Consider the following 18096-nt stretch of genomic DNA (forward strand, 5'->3'; position numbering starts at 1 on the left):
ACTCTAACCTCAGAAAATAAAATAAAATACATGGGAATGAATCTAACAAAAGATGTCAAGAATCTCTACAGTGCAAACTATAGAACACTGAAGAAAGAAACTGAAGACCTTAGAATATGAAAATTTCTAATGCAAGAGATGTAAAGGAACACTTTACATCTTGTTCTTGGATCTGGAGAATCAATATTATTAAAATAACCAAAAGCATTATATACAGATTCAATGCAATCTCCATTGAATTGCCAATGGTATTCTTCACAGAATTAGAAAAAGCAATTCTAAAATCCATTTGGAAAAATAAGAGATGTAGAATAGCCAAAGCAATCCTTTAAAAAAAATGATGCTGGAGACATCACAACACCAGACTTTGAAATACACAAGAGAGCTATAGTAACAAAACAGCATGGTACTGACAACCCAGACAGACATGAAAATTAATGGAACAGAATAGAAGACAGAGACAAATCCATATAGATACAGTTATCTTACACTAAAGAAAGTTGCTAAAAATACACACTGGAGAAAAGATATCCTTTTTTTACAAATGGAACTGGGAAAACTAAAACCCTATATGTAGAAGAATGAAACTTAGCCTCTATCTCTCACCCTATACATAAGTTAATTCAAAGTGGATCAAAGACCTCAGAATTAGGTCTGAAACTCTCCAACTGTTCAAAGAAAATGTAGACCCAACACTGTAACATGTTGGCACAGGAACTGCTTGCTTAACAAGCCCCCTAAAATGTAAGAAATAAACTTAAAAACCAATAAGTAAGATCTCATCGAATTAAAAAGCTTCTATACAGCAAAGGAAAGAATTAAGAATTCCTACACAATAAAGATCTTTGTCCACCCACACCTCTGGTAGGGTATTAATATTAAGAATATATATAAAGAACTCAAAAACTTGACACCAAAAACAAATAACCCAATTAATAATTAGGCAGACGAACTGAACACACACCTCACAAAAGAAAAAATACCATTAGCCAACAAATCTATTTTTAAAATGTTCAACATCGCTGGCAATCAAGGAAATGCAAATCAAAACTATGGTGAGACTTCATCTCACTCTAGTCAGAATAGCAATTATCAAGAATACAAATGATAGTAAGTGTTGGTGAGGATATGAGAGAAAAAGTACACTCATGCATTGTTGATGGGACTGCAAACTAGTGCAACAAGTATGGAAAGCAGTGCGGAGATTTGTCAAAAAACTAGGAATGGATTTACCATATGATCCAGCTACACCACTCCTCAGCACATATCCAAAATAACTAAAATAAGCATACTACAGTGACACAGCCACATGAATGTTTACAGAAGGACAATTCACAATAGCTGAAATATGGAACCAACCCAGGTGTGCTTCAGCAGAAGAGTAGATAAAGAAAATGTGGTACACGTACACGATGGAGTTTTACTCAGCCATAAAAATGAATAAAATTACGGCATTTGCTGGTAAATGGATGGAACTGGAGACTATGATGCTATGAGAAATAAGCTACGCTCAGAAAGTGAAAGGCCCAATGTTTTCCCTCATATGTGAAATCAAGCCAAAAGTAAGGAGGAAAAAATGAGAGAGAGAAAGAAAGGCAGGGAACAGTGGGGAGATTCCATCAAATAAAAGAAAGATGGGTAAGCTATATGGAGGAGACTAAGTTGGGGGGGAGAAGGGGCAGGATAAATGAAGAATAAAGGAATCAATCTAACCCAACTTTCCTATGCATATATATGAATATACCACCATGAATCTCACCATCAGGTATCTCCACAAAACACTAACAACAACAAAAAGAAACCTAAAAAATAAATAGCAGAAAAGTCTATAGAGTAGAGGAAAGGAAACTGCAAGAGGAAGGGGAAATACTGGGGACAGAATTTAATCAACTTACATTACATTTTTTAAAAATTACGTAAAAATGAATCTTAATGTCGTGTATAACTAACATGAAACAGTAAAAAACTGTGAAGACGAGTTGCAGAACCTGAGAAAATATTTTTAGACCAAATAACTAATGAGTACTACTTTCTACAATATGTAAAGAAATCTCAAACTCAATAGTTAAAAAATAATCCAATTGGAAAATGCCAAAAAAGGCGTGAACACACTCTTCACCTAAAAAGGACTTATAAAGAGATATTCAATATAATCACATATCAGGCAACGCAAGTTAAAGTCAAATGTGGTGTCAGTATATACTCATCAGAATCAGTAAGATTTCAAAAATAATGACAAAGCCAAGTGGGAATCAGAGAAAATAGATCACCCATAGTTTGCTCAGGGGAATACAAAATGATATAGCCATTTTGTCAGTCTCTTATAAACCTAAGCAAGCAATTAGTTTATGATTCAAAAATTGCACTCCTGAGCCTTTGTGACAAAAATGAAAACATATTCACACAAAAATTTGTACACAAAATTCTTAATAGCATTATTTGTAATAGCCAAAAACTAAATTCATCCTCTATGCTCTTTAATAGCTGAAAGGTCAAACTATAGTGCATACATACTCTGGAATACTACTCACTAAAGAAAAGGAATGAATTATTCATACATGTTACATGAATGACCTTTCAGGTTATGTTGCATGAAGAAGAGCCAACAACAAAATCACATACTAAATAATTCCTTTTATATAACATTTTTGAAATGACAAAATTTTAGAAATATATTTTAATGGATGTCAGAAGTCAGAGACAGCTGGGAAATAGCATATATGGTTATAAAAGCACAACATAAGGGGTCCTTGTGGTGAGGAACTGCTCAGTATCTTAACTGTTGTGGTAGAGACATACCATATACATGTGACTAATCTGTATACAGATTATACATACACACACACACATACACACACACACACACACAATTTAGGAAAAGATCTGAATAAAGTAGATGGACTGTACAAACATCAATACACTGCTAATGAAATTATATTACCTATAGTATTATAAAATGTTACCATGGAGGGAAATTGGATAAAAGGTGTGTAGCTCTGTATTAGTTCTTCTATTTGCAAATCTAAAATTAATAAATAAAAATTTTAATTCATTAGTGGACAGACTCGATTCAGTATAACAGGACATACAATTAAGGTTTAAAGGATTATAGTATCTTGAAATGACAGTGAGTACAACTTCAAAACCTTAACAGTAACTGGCCCACCTAAATTCCTCAGACACCAAAGTCAATGCCACTAACTAGAAACTGACCTCATAATATCCACATAAAGTGATTTCTTTATAAATCACTTCCAGTTTTTTCATCTCTAAAGAAAATAATTGTGCTATCTTTCATAGGTCCTCTTTATGTTAATTATGTAATACAACTAGCATAACATTCTCTCCTGTTCTACACATTTTCTCTAATTTAACTCTTATTAGGGAGATTATTATTCATTTGCTATTTTCAGACTATATAGTTTAAGTCTTAATTTGGTATAAGTAGTATATACAAAAGTCTTAAGCTTCCTAACATGTTATATGCTGAAATGATTTCTGGAAAAAAAAAATCATGTGAATTTGAAGAAGGCTAGGATGATTTCTTTAGGAAAATATTATACAAGCATCTGATCAGCTTATCTAAAAAAATTAAGTCCTTAGTCAAATTTGTTCAACTATCTATAACAAATTTTTTAAAGTGATGGAATTTGGGAGAGTGCAAAGCATATTTTCAATAAAATAAAAAGGACTACAGCAGGCATGGTGGCACATGCCTATAATCCCAGCAGCTTGGGAGGCTGAGGCAGGAGGATCTCAAATTCAAAGCCAGACCCTGCAATTTAGGGAGGCCCTCAGCAACTAAGGAAGACCCTGTCTCAAAATAAAATATAAAAAAGGACTGGGGATGTGGCTTAGTGGTTAACGCCCCTGAGTTCAATCCTTGGTACAAAAAAAAAAATTTAAAAAGGAATACAAAAAAATAATATTTTTTTATTTGTTAAAAATGTTAACAACTTACTACAAAATGGACTTGTACTACTAGTATCCAAATACACAATGGTCCTATGAGGCCATCCTTCCACTCTTCCTTTCATGCCAATTTTCCATAGCTCAGCTTCATAACCTGAGATTTAAGGAACAGAACATTGGATACTGAACTTCTATCAAATAACATGCATATTTCAAATCACTAAAGTATAACTAAAGAATTAATAAACATAATCATTGCGATAATCACAGTCATAGATTTATTTAATAATTTAAAAACATTTTTCAAATGATGCGGTATTGGTAACTGGAGCTGGTCTCAGTGGTACAGTTCTCGCCTGGCACGTGTGAGGCCCTGGGTTTGATCCTCAGCATTGCATATAAATAAATAAATAGGTCCACTGACAACTAAAAAAAAAAAGTGTAGTATTCTACTTATTTCGACTACAATAATAATTCAAATTCAGGATTCATTAATAAATGCACTCTCTAAAAGTCTAATCAGAATTTAACACATCGAAAGACTTATAGTCTATTTATAATAGGATTTACTACTATATTATGAATTCATAATTTTACTTGTAACTCTTTAGTAAGTTCTGCAGAATACAATGTAGTAAATGAACATATAATTTAGTTCTTTGGGTATAGCCCTCAGTTTTCCTATATACACATGCATACATACATACACATATGATATGCATGTATATATATGATATACAATATAAATATATAAATAGCATAAAGGGCATCTATACACAGTCACATAGTAGATAACATATATTTAATAAATGTACACATATGCACATAGAATGTGTATTATATATAACAGATTTCCATATTTATAAAATTTAAATATTTATTAATAATATATACACATACATATTTCAAATGCTTCTTTGTTCCTCAACTCCTACCTCCAACATTGGAGATTTGAATGAAGTAGAAAGAATGCTTAATGGAGATTTCACAAGTTTAACTTTAGTTAAATTTAGCATAAACTTTAGTTTATGCTCTCTTTTTTTAACATTTATTTTTTGGTTGGACACAATATCTCTTTTTATTTATTTTTATGTTGTGCTGATGATCGAACCCAGGGCCTTGCATGTGCTAGATGAGCGCTCTACTACTGAGCCACAACCCCAGGCCCCACTTATGCTCTTAACCAATCTGGGTCAAATATGAAAAAACAATAAGACCAAAAAAACAATCCCAAAAGAACTCTGCAGAAAATGAACCCACATGATGTCATGTGGGCAGACGTGAACTAGGATAATAAAAATTTGGTATAATGCATGCCTGCCTAGAGATTCTCCATATACCTTAGTCCTGCTAAAGAAAACTGGTTGCATATGATTGGATTCAGCCTTTGTAAACACTACTAGAGCTCCTTTGGTTTTAAAAACATTTCTGGAATATTTTTCCTTGATAGTGACTGGACATTTATATGCTAGGCTCTAGTATTTTCTTTGGAAAACACTGAACAGTCCCTGAAATTCTAACATTCTATTTTCCTATACACTCTTTTTGCCTTATAATTTCCCACTGGAAGGCTTTAATTTTCAGAAGCTGCAATGCTTAAATGCTCTTACCAAGCTTTATTGATTTAGAAGGTGTGAACCATGTAGGATTCATGACTACTTGCTGATACCAAATGGAAATCTATCTGTAGTTCACACCTCTTCACTTGCTCCTCAAACTTCACATTAAAAACAAATTCTCAGGGCTGCAAAGAATGTGCAAATTTTTTATTTAACTGTAAATGTAATTTGATGATAAATAGTTAGATCCATTTGGCTATCAAGAACATGGGTCATAAGAGTATATTAAGTATAGAGGGCAGATCTATTTCTCTCATTAATTATATTTTAAAATTTAGTAGTAAATAAAATATTTATTCTGACAGTACCACATCTCCACAGATACATTTTCCATAAAATGTTAGCAAATTAACACACAAACATAAAAAATTGATTTTATGATTTAAATTCAACAGAAAATACTAACAATTTGGGTATTCATTTTCAAAAGGAATTACAGTAACTATACCAATCCCTCTTACCTAGCCTAGGACATGAGTTTTCCTTAAAGCTGCCACAGTCCACACATAAACTAGCCTTGTAATCTCTGTATGAAGAACAAGGAAATGAAACAAAAATGCAGTTTGTTTCCAAAGTTGCCATGAACAAGTGAATTGCTCGCTGGTGATCACACTTAATATATTCCAATCCTTTAAGAAAAAAAAAGCAAAATAACTATAGATGTATTAAACTGAGATCAATTAGAGAAAAACAGAAGATTAAGTTCTACTAAATTCTGTGCACCTCACAAATGAAATTTTTGACTACAATATAGTTATATCGCAAGCCCCTTAACAAAGAGTACCATTAAAAACTTAACTTTAGCATGTCTTTTGCAGAAAATTAATAAAATTTTTCATAAAGTAATTACTAATACAGAAAGGATGTTTAATTTCAATAGAAGCAGGTTGTAAAAACACAAAGCTAGCATATTTAATAACTAGTGTACATCTCTCCCTTCTAATCCTCTACCTCTAAGATTTCCACCCAGCCTAAGAAATACCTATGGAAGCAGATGACAATGAAACTTTATGACCTCTCTTTCTTTTCCCAAGGTGTAGCATCCTCTCCCTTTGACCAAACTCGTCTATCTTCAGCAGCCTTTGGCCCTGTGATATGTCTTACTCATTATTGCTGTGGACCTAAGAATATTTATCACCATGTCTCTAAGATGAGCCAAATTCCACACCTGTAGCAGCTGCTCATTTATCTCTATATATAAGACAATCAAGAGTTGAGAATGTTTGTTTGTACAGTAAAATGGTGATGGTGAATGTTGAATTTTGAGATCAAATGTGTATTACATGATACTTTAGCTACATAGTACTTTCTCAATAACTTAAAAATTTTCCTAACATTTAAAATGATGAACTAAAATCACTGGAACCATTACATAATAGGTCTCATTCATAAACAAATGATATGACTACTGGCAATCTTTATGAATGACTCAGGGTCAGATTAAAGTATTTATGATCAATAACTATCCTGAATCTTGGGGAAAAGAAGATTAAATCAAACTATTGCTCAAAGATTGAAAAAGAAAAATAAATTATTTTCTTTTACCATTTCCAATCATGTGTAGTTCATTTGCAAATACTATTTCATATACCTGAAAAAATTGACTTAGGACATCCAGGTTGTTTTTTTCCTCCATTTGGATAAAAATCTATATGTCCCAATGGCTCTTGGATACCTAAACCTAAGAAGAAAAGTACCCAAGAATCACAAAGTATATATAATCAGGTAGGCAACAATCACTTAAAACAAAATTGCTTACAAAATCTATTGAAAAGTACTCTTTAAATTTTTAAATTGAAAATAAAATAAAAGCTATTTTTTTCAGATATGAGTTTCTATCATGTTAGTTTTTCAAATTAATTCTTTGTGAGATTATATTTTATTGATTCAATATATTTACCAGTCACCAGTTTACTATGGGCCAGTCAAAGTTCTTTATGCTATTAGTGCATAAATAAGTTTTTTTAAAATAGAGCAAAAATCCTTGTAGTGGAATATACTTTCTAGTGGAAGAAAAATATGAGACAAATAAAAATATAATATTAAAGATAAGTGCTATGGAGCAAGTGGAACAGGGCGCAGAGCACACCTAGCTAGGGTGGTAGCTGAACTTTTCAGTAGTTTGTGCTTCCCACTGAGGAGGCTGAAAGTGAATAAAGATATGGAGGATGTGAGCAGTAAGCCACGGGTGATATGTGTGCGAGTAGACTTGGGGTATTTAAGGAAGCCAGGTGGCTGGATCATCAGAAGACAAGAATTCACACCATATATGACCCTTCTGGTCAGGGTGAGGATTTATTCTCATTTGGGGTTTTCATGCCTGGGAACAGCTGATGCTAACTGGTAAAACCTAAAGAGCACACTGCCTCAGCTGGTATGACTTGGGTCAGGGTGGCTTGCAACATACAGCTATGAGTCCCAGGATTCTGTAGATCTGTAGATCTTTGGGGCACTGGTGAAGGTTGAAATTCTGAGTCCATTATCAATATGCAGTCTAATACTCAGGGAGCCACTAGAATGAAAAAAGGGTAGCAAGCTCAGAAAATTCAGGACTACAATTATAAAACCCTGTTGCCAAGTAAGAAATACTTTGGCTTAAGGCACAAGAAATTAACACAGTTAACACTTGGAAGAAATCAGCAAAAGGTTTAGCATAACAATAAAATAATTGGGTCTGGCATTAACTATTATGATGCCAAAGATTCAGCCTCAGCAATTTAGTGGGGTCCTAAGAAACTTAATGAGACCCTCTCTATAAATTAAAAAAATATCTCTATCTCTATCTATATCTATGGTAATATGCTCAGTGGTTAAGCTGGGTTCAATCTCTGGTACAAAAAAATAAAATGCCAAAGATTAAGATCCAGGAAATTTAACTAGTATATAATACTAAGAGAACACAGTAACAGCTAGGGAAGTATTAGAGGGACATGAGAGTACTGGTGATATACATAATGGTGGGGAAGTGAGGACCTTTAGCATATAAGGAAATATAAAAGACAACTTAGATGACTTTATTTAACGTCTCCAGATTCCAGGGCAGCTTATGCGTTGTATGACTGAAAGAAGAGTCAGTCCCTCTTTACATCTCATCTTATGCTCAGCTTATGGCATTTAAGCAAATATGAAATCCAACAATTTGGAGTTCTCTGAAGTTTCCTAACATCTAAGTGCAACATTGGGTTCTAATTTTGGAACCAGCTATTTCTCCAATCTGCCACTGGGGTTGACCCAAACAGGAAAGCTCCAGGATCAAGGGGAAGCAAAAGATACTTATTATAAACTTAGAAACAGCCCTTCATTCAGGCATGTTAGTTTTCTTCTTATCAGATAACAGGGTGGCTTGGTCAGCTTAGATCATTAATTCCCTTGATTTTAAGAATGATGGGGAGAACAAATATGGCCTTTCCATTTTCTATTTATTTTAAATTATAACAACATAAGAAAGTAACATAAAATAAAGGGCTACAAATACACTATTATGAGGCAAGTAGCCTCGTACCTACTCATGTCAAGGAACAGCACCTAGAAACCTCATTGGCCTTTATCCAATCACAAGCTTTTATGTATCCTCTAAAGATAACAAACATCCTTTCCTTTAATGAAATCATTTTTTTATATAAATTTATACACTATGAATACATACAAGACACTACATATACATAAAACATATGCATATGTTTTTGTGTCTGGTTTTTTCTAATGATCAGTCTGTTTTTGATGTTACTCCACATGATCAGGTGTGAAGGTTATTTACTGCTACGTAGCCCTTCAGTGTATGAGCATTCCACAGCTTTATTTGTCCTCTCCAGTTGGGAGACATTTGTGTTGTTTCTATTTTCGGGATAATATTCATTCATACTCTGAATAGTATTGAACATATATTCATGTACATACAAATGCAAATCTGTTGACTGTACACTTGGAAGTGGAATTGCTGTTTTATAGACCATGAATATCTTCAGTTTTAATAAATAATGCAAAAGTGTTTCCAAAATGGCAGCACCAATTTGAGCCTCTATCAACCACATTTGAATATTTCTGTTGTTCTATAACCTCTTTAACAAATGGTCTTGCCAGGGTTTTGAATTTTGGGTCTCTTTATAAGCATGTGGTATTTCATTCAAGTTTTAATTTGCATTTTTCTTTTTACTAACTTTAAAAATGTTCCATATGGTTATTGTTTATTTGGAATTTTTCCTTTATAAAAATGCCTGGTCAAGCCTTGATTTTTTTTTTAAAGAAAGAGAGAGAGAGAGAGAGAGAGAGAGAATTTTTTAATATTTATTTCTTAGTTCTCAGCAGACACAACATCTTTGTTGGTATGTGGTGCTGAGGATCGAACCCGGGCCGCACGCATGCCAGACGAGCGCGCTACCGCCTGAGCCACATTCCCAGCCCCAAGCCTTGATTTTTTAAAAATACTTTTTAGTTGTATATGAACACAATATCTTTATTTATTTATTTATTTATTTTTATGTGGTGCTGAGGATTGAACCCAGTGCCTCTCACATGCCAGGCAAGTGTTCTACCACTGAGCCACAAACCCAGCCCAAGACTTGATTTTTAAAATTTGATTATTTTTGTCCTTATTATTTAATGCACTCTTGTTTTTAAAGCTCTTTCTCCCCATATTTTTGGTTTGCTCTTTCTTTTATTTTTTTCCATATATTTTAGTTGTCAATGGACATTTATTTTATTTATTTATATGAGGTGCTGAGAATTGAACCCAGTGCCTCATACATGATAGACAAGTGTTGTACCACTGAGCCAGAACCCCAACCCCTTGCTTTTTACTTTCTGAAAGTTTTTTTTTATTAAGTTATCAGTCTTAATGTAAACAAATATTTAAGTCTTCTCACTTGGGTTATGAGCTTTGTGTGATTTGGAAAAAATACTATTATCTAATCCAATATTATGAAGATTTTAAAATTGATACTACATAAACTATTTGTTTTTCCTTTTCCATACTATATGCGAAATGTGGACAGTATTTTAATTATATGTCAGTTAGAGGGTTTTTTCCAAACTTCAACAATTAACAGGTTGAAACAGAAATATTTGTTGAAATTTCATTTTCATTTCATTTTGCCCAGCTGTGCCCCACCTGCCATAAATCTCAGAAGTTTTACAAGAAACTTATTTTATTTTATTGAATTTTTTGTCTTACTTATGTTAGTGCCACACTGTCTTCATTTCTATGAGTGTATAATAAAATTTGACATCTGTTAAAAATATGTACCTTTTTTCTTCAAGACTGCCTTAGCAATACTTAGCCCTTTTTATTCCAAATTAATTTAATACTTAGATTCTGAAGTTATTTTTTAAAAGATGGAATTTAGGTTTAAAAAAGGGGGGAAGAGGATAAAATCAATGACTATTAATGGCTTGAATAGAACAAATTATGTTTCCCAAAATTTTCATTTTTAGGATGATGTGATACTTCTTGAAACCTGAATGAGGCAAACTGAGGCGAGCAGTGTCATTCGACAATGCAGGAAATCATTAACATGAAACATCTTATCCACATCCCTTCTTCCTCTTATTATCTCCTCTTCTCCAGGATCTACATTTAATTTTTCATTTTTAAATCATTAAGCCACTGCTTTACCTTTGGCATCAGAATGGATGACATCTACAAATTTTGCATCAGTGTAATCTAATCTACTATTTGATGGCTTTCCAGTAAATTTTGGCCCAGCAGGATCAAGACCTGAAATTCAAGAAAGGAATGATTAATCTAATCAAGTCTTACTTGATGCTCATTTATTGCATGGTTGTACTATTAATTTTACATTAGAAACATACTAAGCACTTTAAGTTGAAATATGCCCCAAAACCATATTTAAAGGTAAGTAAAACTTGATAAATAGCATGAATCTTCATTATTTGAATATTTAATATCAACATTTGAAGACAGTCAAACTAAAACACCTTAAAGATACCTACACACAATATTTTGAAACATTTCTAGAATTTTCATTTAGGTAACAATTGTTAGCAAATTAGAAGTTCTGTGTTTAATAACAACTATGACTTCTCCTGGAGGGGAAAAGATAATAAATAGTATGTGTTCACATTCTCTTAAGAAAAAAAAATATTTAAAATTTCTATGTAATATAAATATTACTTATAGAGTAGCTTAAATTTTACATAAAATTCTAGACTCATGACTTTCTGAATTGTATCAAAAGTCAGGGGAGATAAAATTAATTTCCTTGAAAGCATCTATGCAGTGGAAGAAAGTACCATCTTAAAAATTTATTTGAAAAATATATTGCTCATCTTGGGCCCTTCTAGTATTCTTTTTTTTTTTATTATTATTGGTTGTTCACAACATTACAAAGCTCAGGAATCTCCATACTGCTTTCCAAATTGGCTGCACCAATTTGCAGTCCCACCAGCAATGTACAAGAGTACCCTTTTCCCCACATCCTCGCCAGCACTCGTTGTTGTTTGACTTCATAATGGCTGCCAATCTTACTGGGGTGAGATGGTATCTTAGGGTGGTTTTGATTTGCATTTCCTTAACTGCTAGAGATGGTGAGCATTTTTTATTTTATTTAAATAGCCCCAATATGTAGCCATTAAATTTGACTAATAGGTAGAAATATATATCCATCCATACAGATTTTTTCACGTCTCCTTTTTCTCTTTTCTAAAATTCAACTAAAAGTTTATTGTCTTTTATTAATACTTCAAAATGTTATCAATATTCTATGGACATACATATAAATAACTGTTTTAAAAATAACATAAATTGTTCAAGGAAGGATATTATACTTCTTCTAAAATCACCACCACTTCTAGAGGAAGGAAGAAAGTCTATGTTGGCATTATTTGGTTACGGAGTTTTGTGGATACAGTAACTCTGTCATGGGAATATGTGAGAAATTGGGAATCAGAACTCCTCAAACTTGGATACCGACTCTTGATTCTTCTAGCACTCAAGTAAAACACTTTAAAAACTGAAATACAGTTTTGTGAAAATTAAGTACATCGCCATATTCTTATCATTCTTATCTCAGCATACATGAAGTACAATAAAGTTTAATTTAATGTGCCGAATTTTCCTGTGTATTCTTACAACAATAATTTAGATAGAAATACAGGGATAGATCTTTTCCTCTCATTTCTATCTCAAGTCACATGAGCTGTATTCAGAACTAAAAAAATATTTTAGAATCTTACTTATATCTAATATTTGAAGACAAGTACAGAAAAATAAATGTGCATACATAATTTCTATTGCTTCGTTTTTGTACCTGCTAAATTTTAAATAACTTCTGATACTTAAAAGTGTGCTAAAATAATAATTTATTAAAAATAGTTTTACCTGTTATTCTTCCAAGTCCACCATGAAATATCTTTCCAACAAAACCACTAATATGAGCTCCCAAGCTCATGCCTATGAAGTGAAAATTGTCAAGAGATGCTCCATGTGTCTACAATTGAAAATAAGAATGTCACAATTTTCATTTTGGGTATTTACCAATCTTGTCTCACACAACCATATTCTAAAACTCATTCTTTTTTTTCTCATGGCTTAATTCATTTCTGGGAGATAGAGAAGATAACTTTTTTTAATTTTTGAAACAAGTTAAACTTTTATTTAATTATCATTAAACTTTTATTTAAAGGTAAGTCACTATGTATAGCTTGCTTTTTGTTACAGCAGCTCAAATGAATTAAGACATACCCCAGATCAATCTGACTCCAAAGTTTATGCTAATCTGTCTCTCCATTTTCTCTGGTTAGATTCTATCAAAAATCCTAGAAAAGCTGGTGAAAGTGTAATAATCATTTCTACTTCAGAGATGATAAAATGAGGATTATGGATTTTAAGTGGCTTCCCCTATCACAAGCTGGATAGTGATGGAATCTAATCTGCCAAGGTCAGGGTTTGAAAACCTATTAGTCAATGAGTAGAGGTGGGAGGATGGAGGTGTTAGGAGTTTACATGAGGGTATATTTCTTCCATCATATTCATAAGGAAATTGTAGAAGACTTGTGAGCAGATCATGTCTAGTCTATATGGTGACATGTCTGAAGGCTTACAGAAAGATGTAAATTGCCACTAAGGGAAAACTAGACAGGTTTTCCCAGCACCAAGCAATAAAGGTCTCCAAATACTTCAGAGCAATGCCCCAAAACTTGAAGGAAATATTTCTCCAAAGTGTAGTGCTACTGATCGATTTATGTTATTTTTAAAAACAGTTACTGAACTTTGAAGTATTGCTAGAAATTTATCTATGCTTCAAATTTTCCCAAATTTCTCTACTTATCTCTCACCCTTTCCATACTTTGAGGTTCATTTCTATTATGTAAAATCTATAACCAAAAAAAAATTGATTGTGCACTTTTATAACCTACTGATAGCAATGAGTAAGGTAATTATCTCCTCTGCCTTTCACAGGGATGGTATTGTTTTCTCCAAATTAGGAAACATAAAAATAATAATGAAAGTTGACTGTATTCAATGATTACTAAATGTTATTCATTGGTTAAACACACACATACACATTAACATTTTTTATATATCTATGTATTCTTCTAATATTTCTATAAACATTATTATAAAATTTTATCTTAAATGCAAAAATAAGGAAATGCACATAGAGAGGCTAACGAATTGTGATGGTTAGTGAAGGATTTCGACTTTGAACCGCTGAGTCTGACTTCTAGCCACTAGATGTAGCTGCTTCTTGGATTTCCTATGCTTGTTTAATTTCAGCAAAGACTTGGAAGTTCAGTACAACATGTGCAATTTCAAGCCCAAGAATGTACCACAGACCAAATTAACCCTTCTGTCTTTCAATTACCCATAACCACCACCTCTCAGGACAAACATGAGTCTCCATAAAGGTTGACACGGTTAAGAAAAATCATTCAAACTATAGATGACCCAGAACTGGCCTAAATTTACCTGACCCCCACTTTGAGCAAACCTGAATGGAATTTCCTTTGACATTGATAAAATTAATCTACTTTTCAGACTGTTTTCTCCTGTCTTTTACCAAATTCATATTTGATTAATGTAAACATGTTAAGACATATTTTAGGGAGAATATCTAAAGAATGAAAAGATTATATACTTTATCCCCTCTGCCCACATAGGATCACTACTTTATTCTGAAGTTAATTTAGTTAGAGTCAAAAAGTCTTACAATGTTTTAAATTAATCATAACAAGTGTTTATGAGAATTATTTTAAAATAAGGTAAAATCTAGATATACAATTATATTTTGATGCAAAATAATAAGACTGCACAAATTAGAATTTCAAAGCTATAATTCTAAATGCTTATGAAAAAAAGTATGACTTTTATTATCACAAGTAGTATTACATAACACATTCTATATTGTATAGCAAGATTAATGATAAAATTTCCAGACTTACCAAAAGATATTGAATGTATTCAGTCAAAGCCTCAGCAACTTTTCTGGTGTTTTTAACTGCTCTGTTGTAAATAAAAGTTGTAGCACCATGGTTCCAGTCTACTACAATTACATTAATATCTTCTTTATGCAATAAACTCCTTACAAAATTTGAAAGCCATGATGGGGTGGAGCCCATTGGTCTGTATCCATGAATCAGCCAGACTGTTTTCTTTTGTGTGTTGAAATTAACATTGAGTGAGTTATTGAGCCCTAAAAGTGGCTCAGCACAGTTCAGGTTGTTCCTTGTATACATCATCAGAACTATCTTTAATCTGGGAATAAACAAATCTTTTAAGGAATCCTTTACACTTAGATGAGAGAATTCAATGCATGGTCTTTTATTCTCTGAAATTAAAATTAAAAAAGTCAATCAAGCTGAGAACTTAGATATTATTGGATTCTTGATGCTGTTATAAAGAACAGAATTGAATATGAGGGTTGGGGGATTTCAAAATTTTATTAGCAATCAAATATAATTCACTAATCAACTGCACTGTTCAAAGTAATGCACTGATTAGGCAAAAAATTATAATTTCTAAACTAGAAATAATAAAAAAAGTTACAATAGAAAATATAAATAAATATGATTGGTTAAAATCATGAGTTGTTTATCTGTATAAAATAGGAAATTATAGCAATGTTTGTGACTAAAGTCATGAATATTGCTAATAAAGAAATGATGAGCCCACCACCAATAAGATAGATAAATTGATTTTGAATTATGAACTTTAACAATAGCTTTATAGAATAGTACTTATATATGAATAATAAGCTTTAGGTAAAAAGACATTTTACTTGACCAGTTCTCTAATGAATATGAATAAAAACAAGATAACATTTTCCTATCAAATAAAAATAGAAAAATCTTCCTATACCATTGATAAGGGTAAATACCAAATGACTGATAAACACAAACAGTGAGAACATATAAAATGACACAGTCTTTGAAAAATTTATATTTATGTGTGTATCTCCATATGTGTGCACCACACACTTATTCTTGGCACAAAATTATAAATCACTTTAAATGTCATTATGAAACTATATGTGTTCTCTCCCTCTCTCTCTCCCTCTCTCTTTCTCTTTCTTTCTCTCTCCCTTTATAATTCCCAGAAGAAACCAAGGCAGAAAATAAAATAACTAAGAAAGATTAAAAATGCTCATTGCCACATAGTTAAACAACAGCCGCTTTTTATTTTCTCTTTCATAGATTTTCAGAATTGTAACTCTTTTCATAATAACAACATAATCCCAAAAGTTTTTTTCCAAATGAACTTTTAATGAGAATGTGTGCTTATATTCCTTCTTGAACATTAGCTCTATAATATTCGGAAGAGAATTTGTCAACATATATGAAATATTCACAAATGTGTTAGTATATTTTATCTCAGCAAATCTACTTCTAAGAATCCATCAGAAAAAAAACAAAAAGAAATGAACTAACAAATATTATTTTATTACTGGACATATATATTTTATAATAATCTTAATTGTGACTATATATTTACAATATTGTCATAATCACTGAGATACAGTAAAAGGAGAAAGACATTGAAGGAGAAGCAAGTTATACATTCAATTCCCAGGCAAAAATACTAAGGTATCCTTGGAAAAGTTAAAACTTTGATTCTTTATATGTTTTAAGTACTAGAGAATGAGGAAGTAAGAGAAGGAATAGATTGAATCATAGTGCCTATGAATGCTTGCTACACTGTTCAAGTTGTGTAAGAAATTCTGTACCTCCACCTTATCTTATCAGCAGAACTTGGACAAGGGCCAAATGCAATCAATGAATCCAAACTGCTGACCCACTCCAACTCTAGGTAGCTGTTACATGGCCCTAGAATGAATAATGGGGAATTATTCAGTAGGATTACTGTGAAAAAAAAACTAAAGGAAAGAAATTATCATCCAAAACCACCAGCAGAGAAATATATTATTTATTACCAGATGTACAAATAATTGCAGAAATAATTTCTATAGAGATAGCATCCCCATTGGAATGCGAAGAAAAATCTCATTTCAGAAACACAAAGCAGGAAGCCATTAAGAGAAAATTAACTGAGGTTAAAAAAGAAAAAAAAAACACAGCATCACATGGAGAACAGAATAATGAAATATTCTAGTTTATGAAAGTAAAAAGAAGCAACTGCAGAATTAAAATTCATATTATAAATGTTATAACAAACATGGAACTCTCTTATAGCAAGAAATAAAACAAGAAAAATTAAAATTATGAAGGGAAACATACATACAAGAGAAAGAAAGATGATTCAAATCTTAAAATGTTGTTGTTCCATGGGCTGGGGCATTGGGGAGGGGGTAGGTAGAAACTACAAAAATTAAGAGAATTGCATACCAGGAGTTGCAAACTGAGAAGGTTCACTACAATGCAGAGAAAGTCAGTTAATCAGACTCACCAAGAGGTTTCCTAGAAATTCGTTTGGAGTTCCATGAAAGAGAGAAATATCCTAAAAATAGTAAGGCAGAAAATATAGGTTACAAACAGAGGAATGAAGTAATGATGACTTCATGTTTTCCTTTAAATGAATACATCAGACAGACAAAAGTTATAAGTGGAAAGTTGGGGGCCTAAGAAGTCTATGTCTTTCTAGAGGGCTCTACTAAGAATAGTACAGCACACCTTCTGAATCATCATTGTTACTTAAAAATGTTGGATTTATTGGAGATAAGATTGACAGAATTTCATAGTATAAAAAAGATTGAAAGTGAACACTGATTTAGGTTGAATGTTACAAAATTGGATAAAACAGAAAAGCAATACCAAAAGTTATTTCTGTATGTCCAAATTAAACTAATAAGATAGAAGAATATATTAAAAGGAGTATAGAGGAAGTGGGCTTGGTGCAAAAAGTCCTTAATAGAGGAATTTGTAAAATTTCAAAATTTTTAACTGTAGAAATAGAAAAACAGGGTTTTAAAAAAATATTGAAAACCCAAATGTCAACTGCTATGCTATGTAAAACATAACACATAAATTTCTAAATATAAAAATATTTAGAATATAAATTAAATATTTACTCGTATAACAGTATATATATACAAAAGAAAAGAAAATTTGAAAATTGAAGTAATGAAACTAGAAAGCATAAGACAACGATAAA

At 32.1% G+C, this 18096-nt stretch overlaps 1 protein-coding gene across 1 annotated transcript in view; it reads right to left on the reverse strand.

Annotated features, from left to right (window-relative positions):
* Positions 1-18096, reverse strand: part of LIPI (lipase I) — a gene marked incomplete at both ends in the record, with an annotated part of 55050 nt that overhangs the window by 23566 nt on the left and 13388 nt on the right. The window contains 6 exons of the mRNA XM_081302692.1: positions 3962-4066; positions 5993-6160; positions 7123-7212; positions 11143-11244; positions 12868-12976; positions 14931-15316. Coding sequence (XP_081158818.1) covers positions 3962-4066; positions 5993-6160; positions 7123-7212; positions 11143-11244; positions 12868-12976; positions 14931-15316 — 960 coding nt within the window. The remainder of the gene's footprint in view (positions 1-3961; positions 4067-5992; positions 6161-7122; positions 7213-11142; positions 11245-12867; positions 12977-14930; positions 15317-18096) is intronic.

The sequence above is a fragment of the Spermophilus citellus genome (genome assembly GCF_964194105.1).
Source record: "Spermophilus citellus genome assembly, chromosome: 7".
Classification (NCBI taxonomy): domain Eukaryota; kingdom Metazoa; phylum Chordata; class Mammalia; order Rodentia; family Sciuridae; genus Spermophilus; species Spermophilus citellus.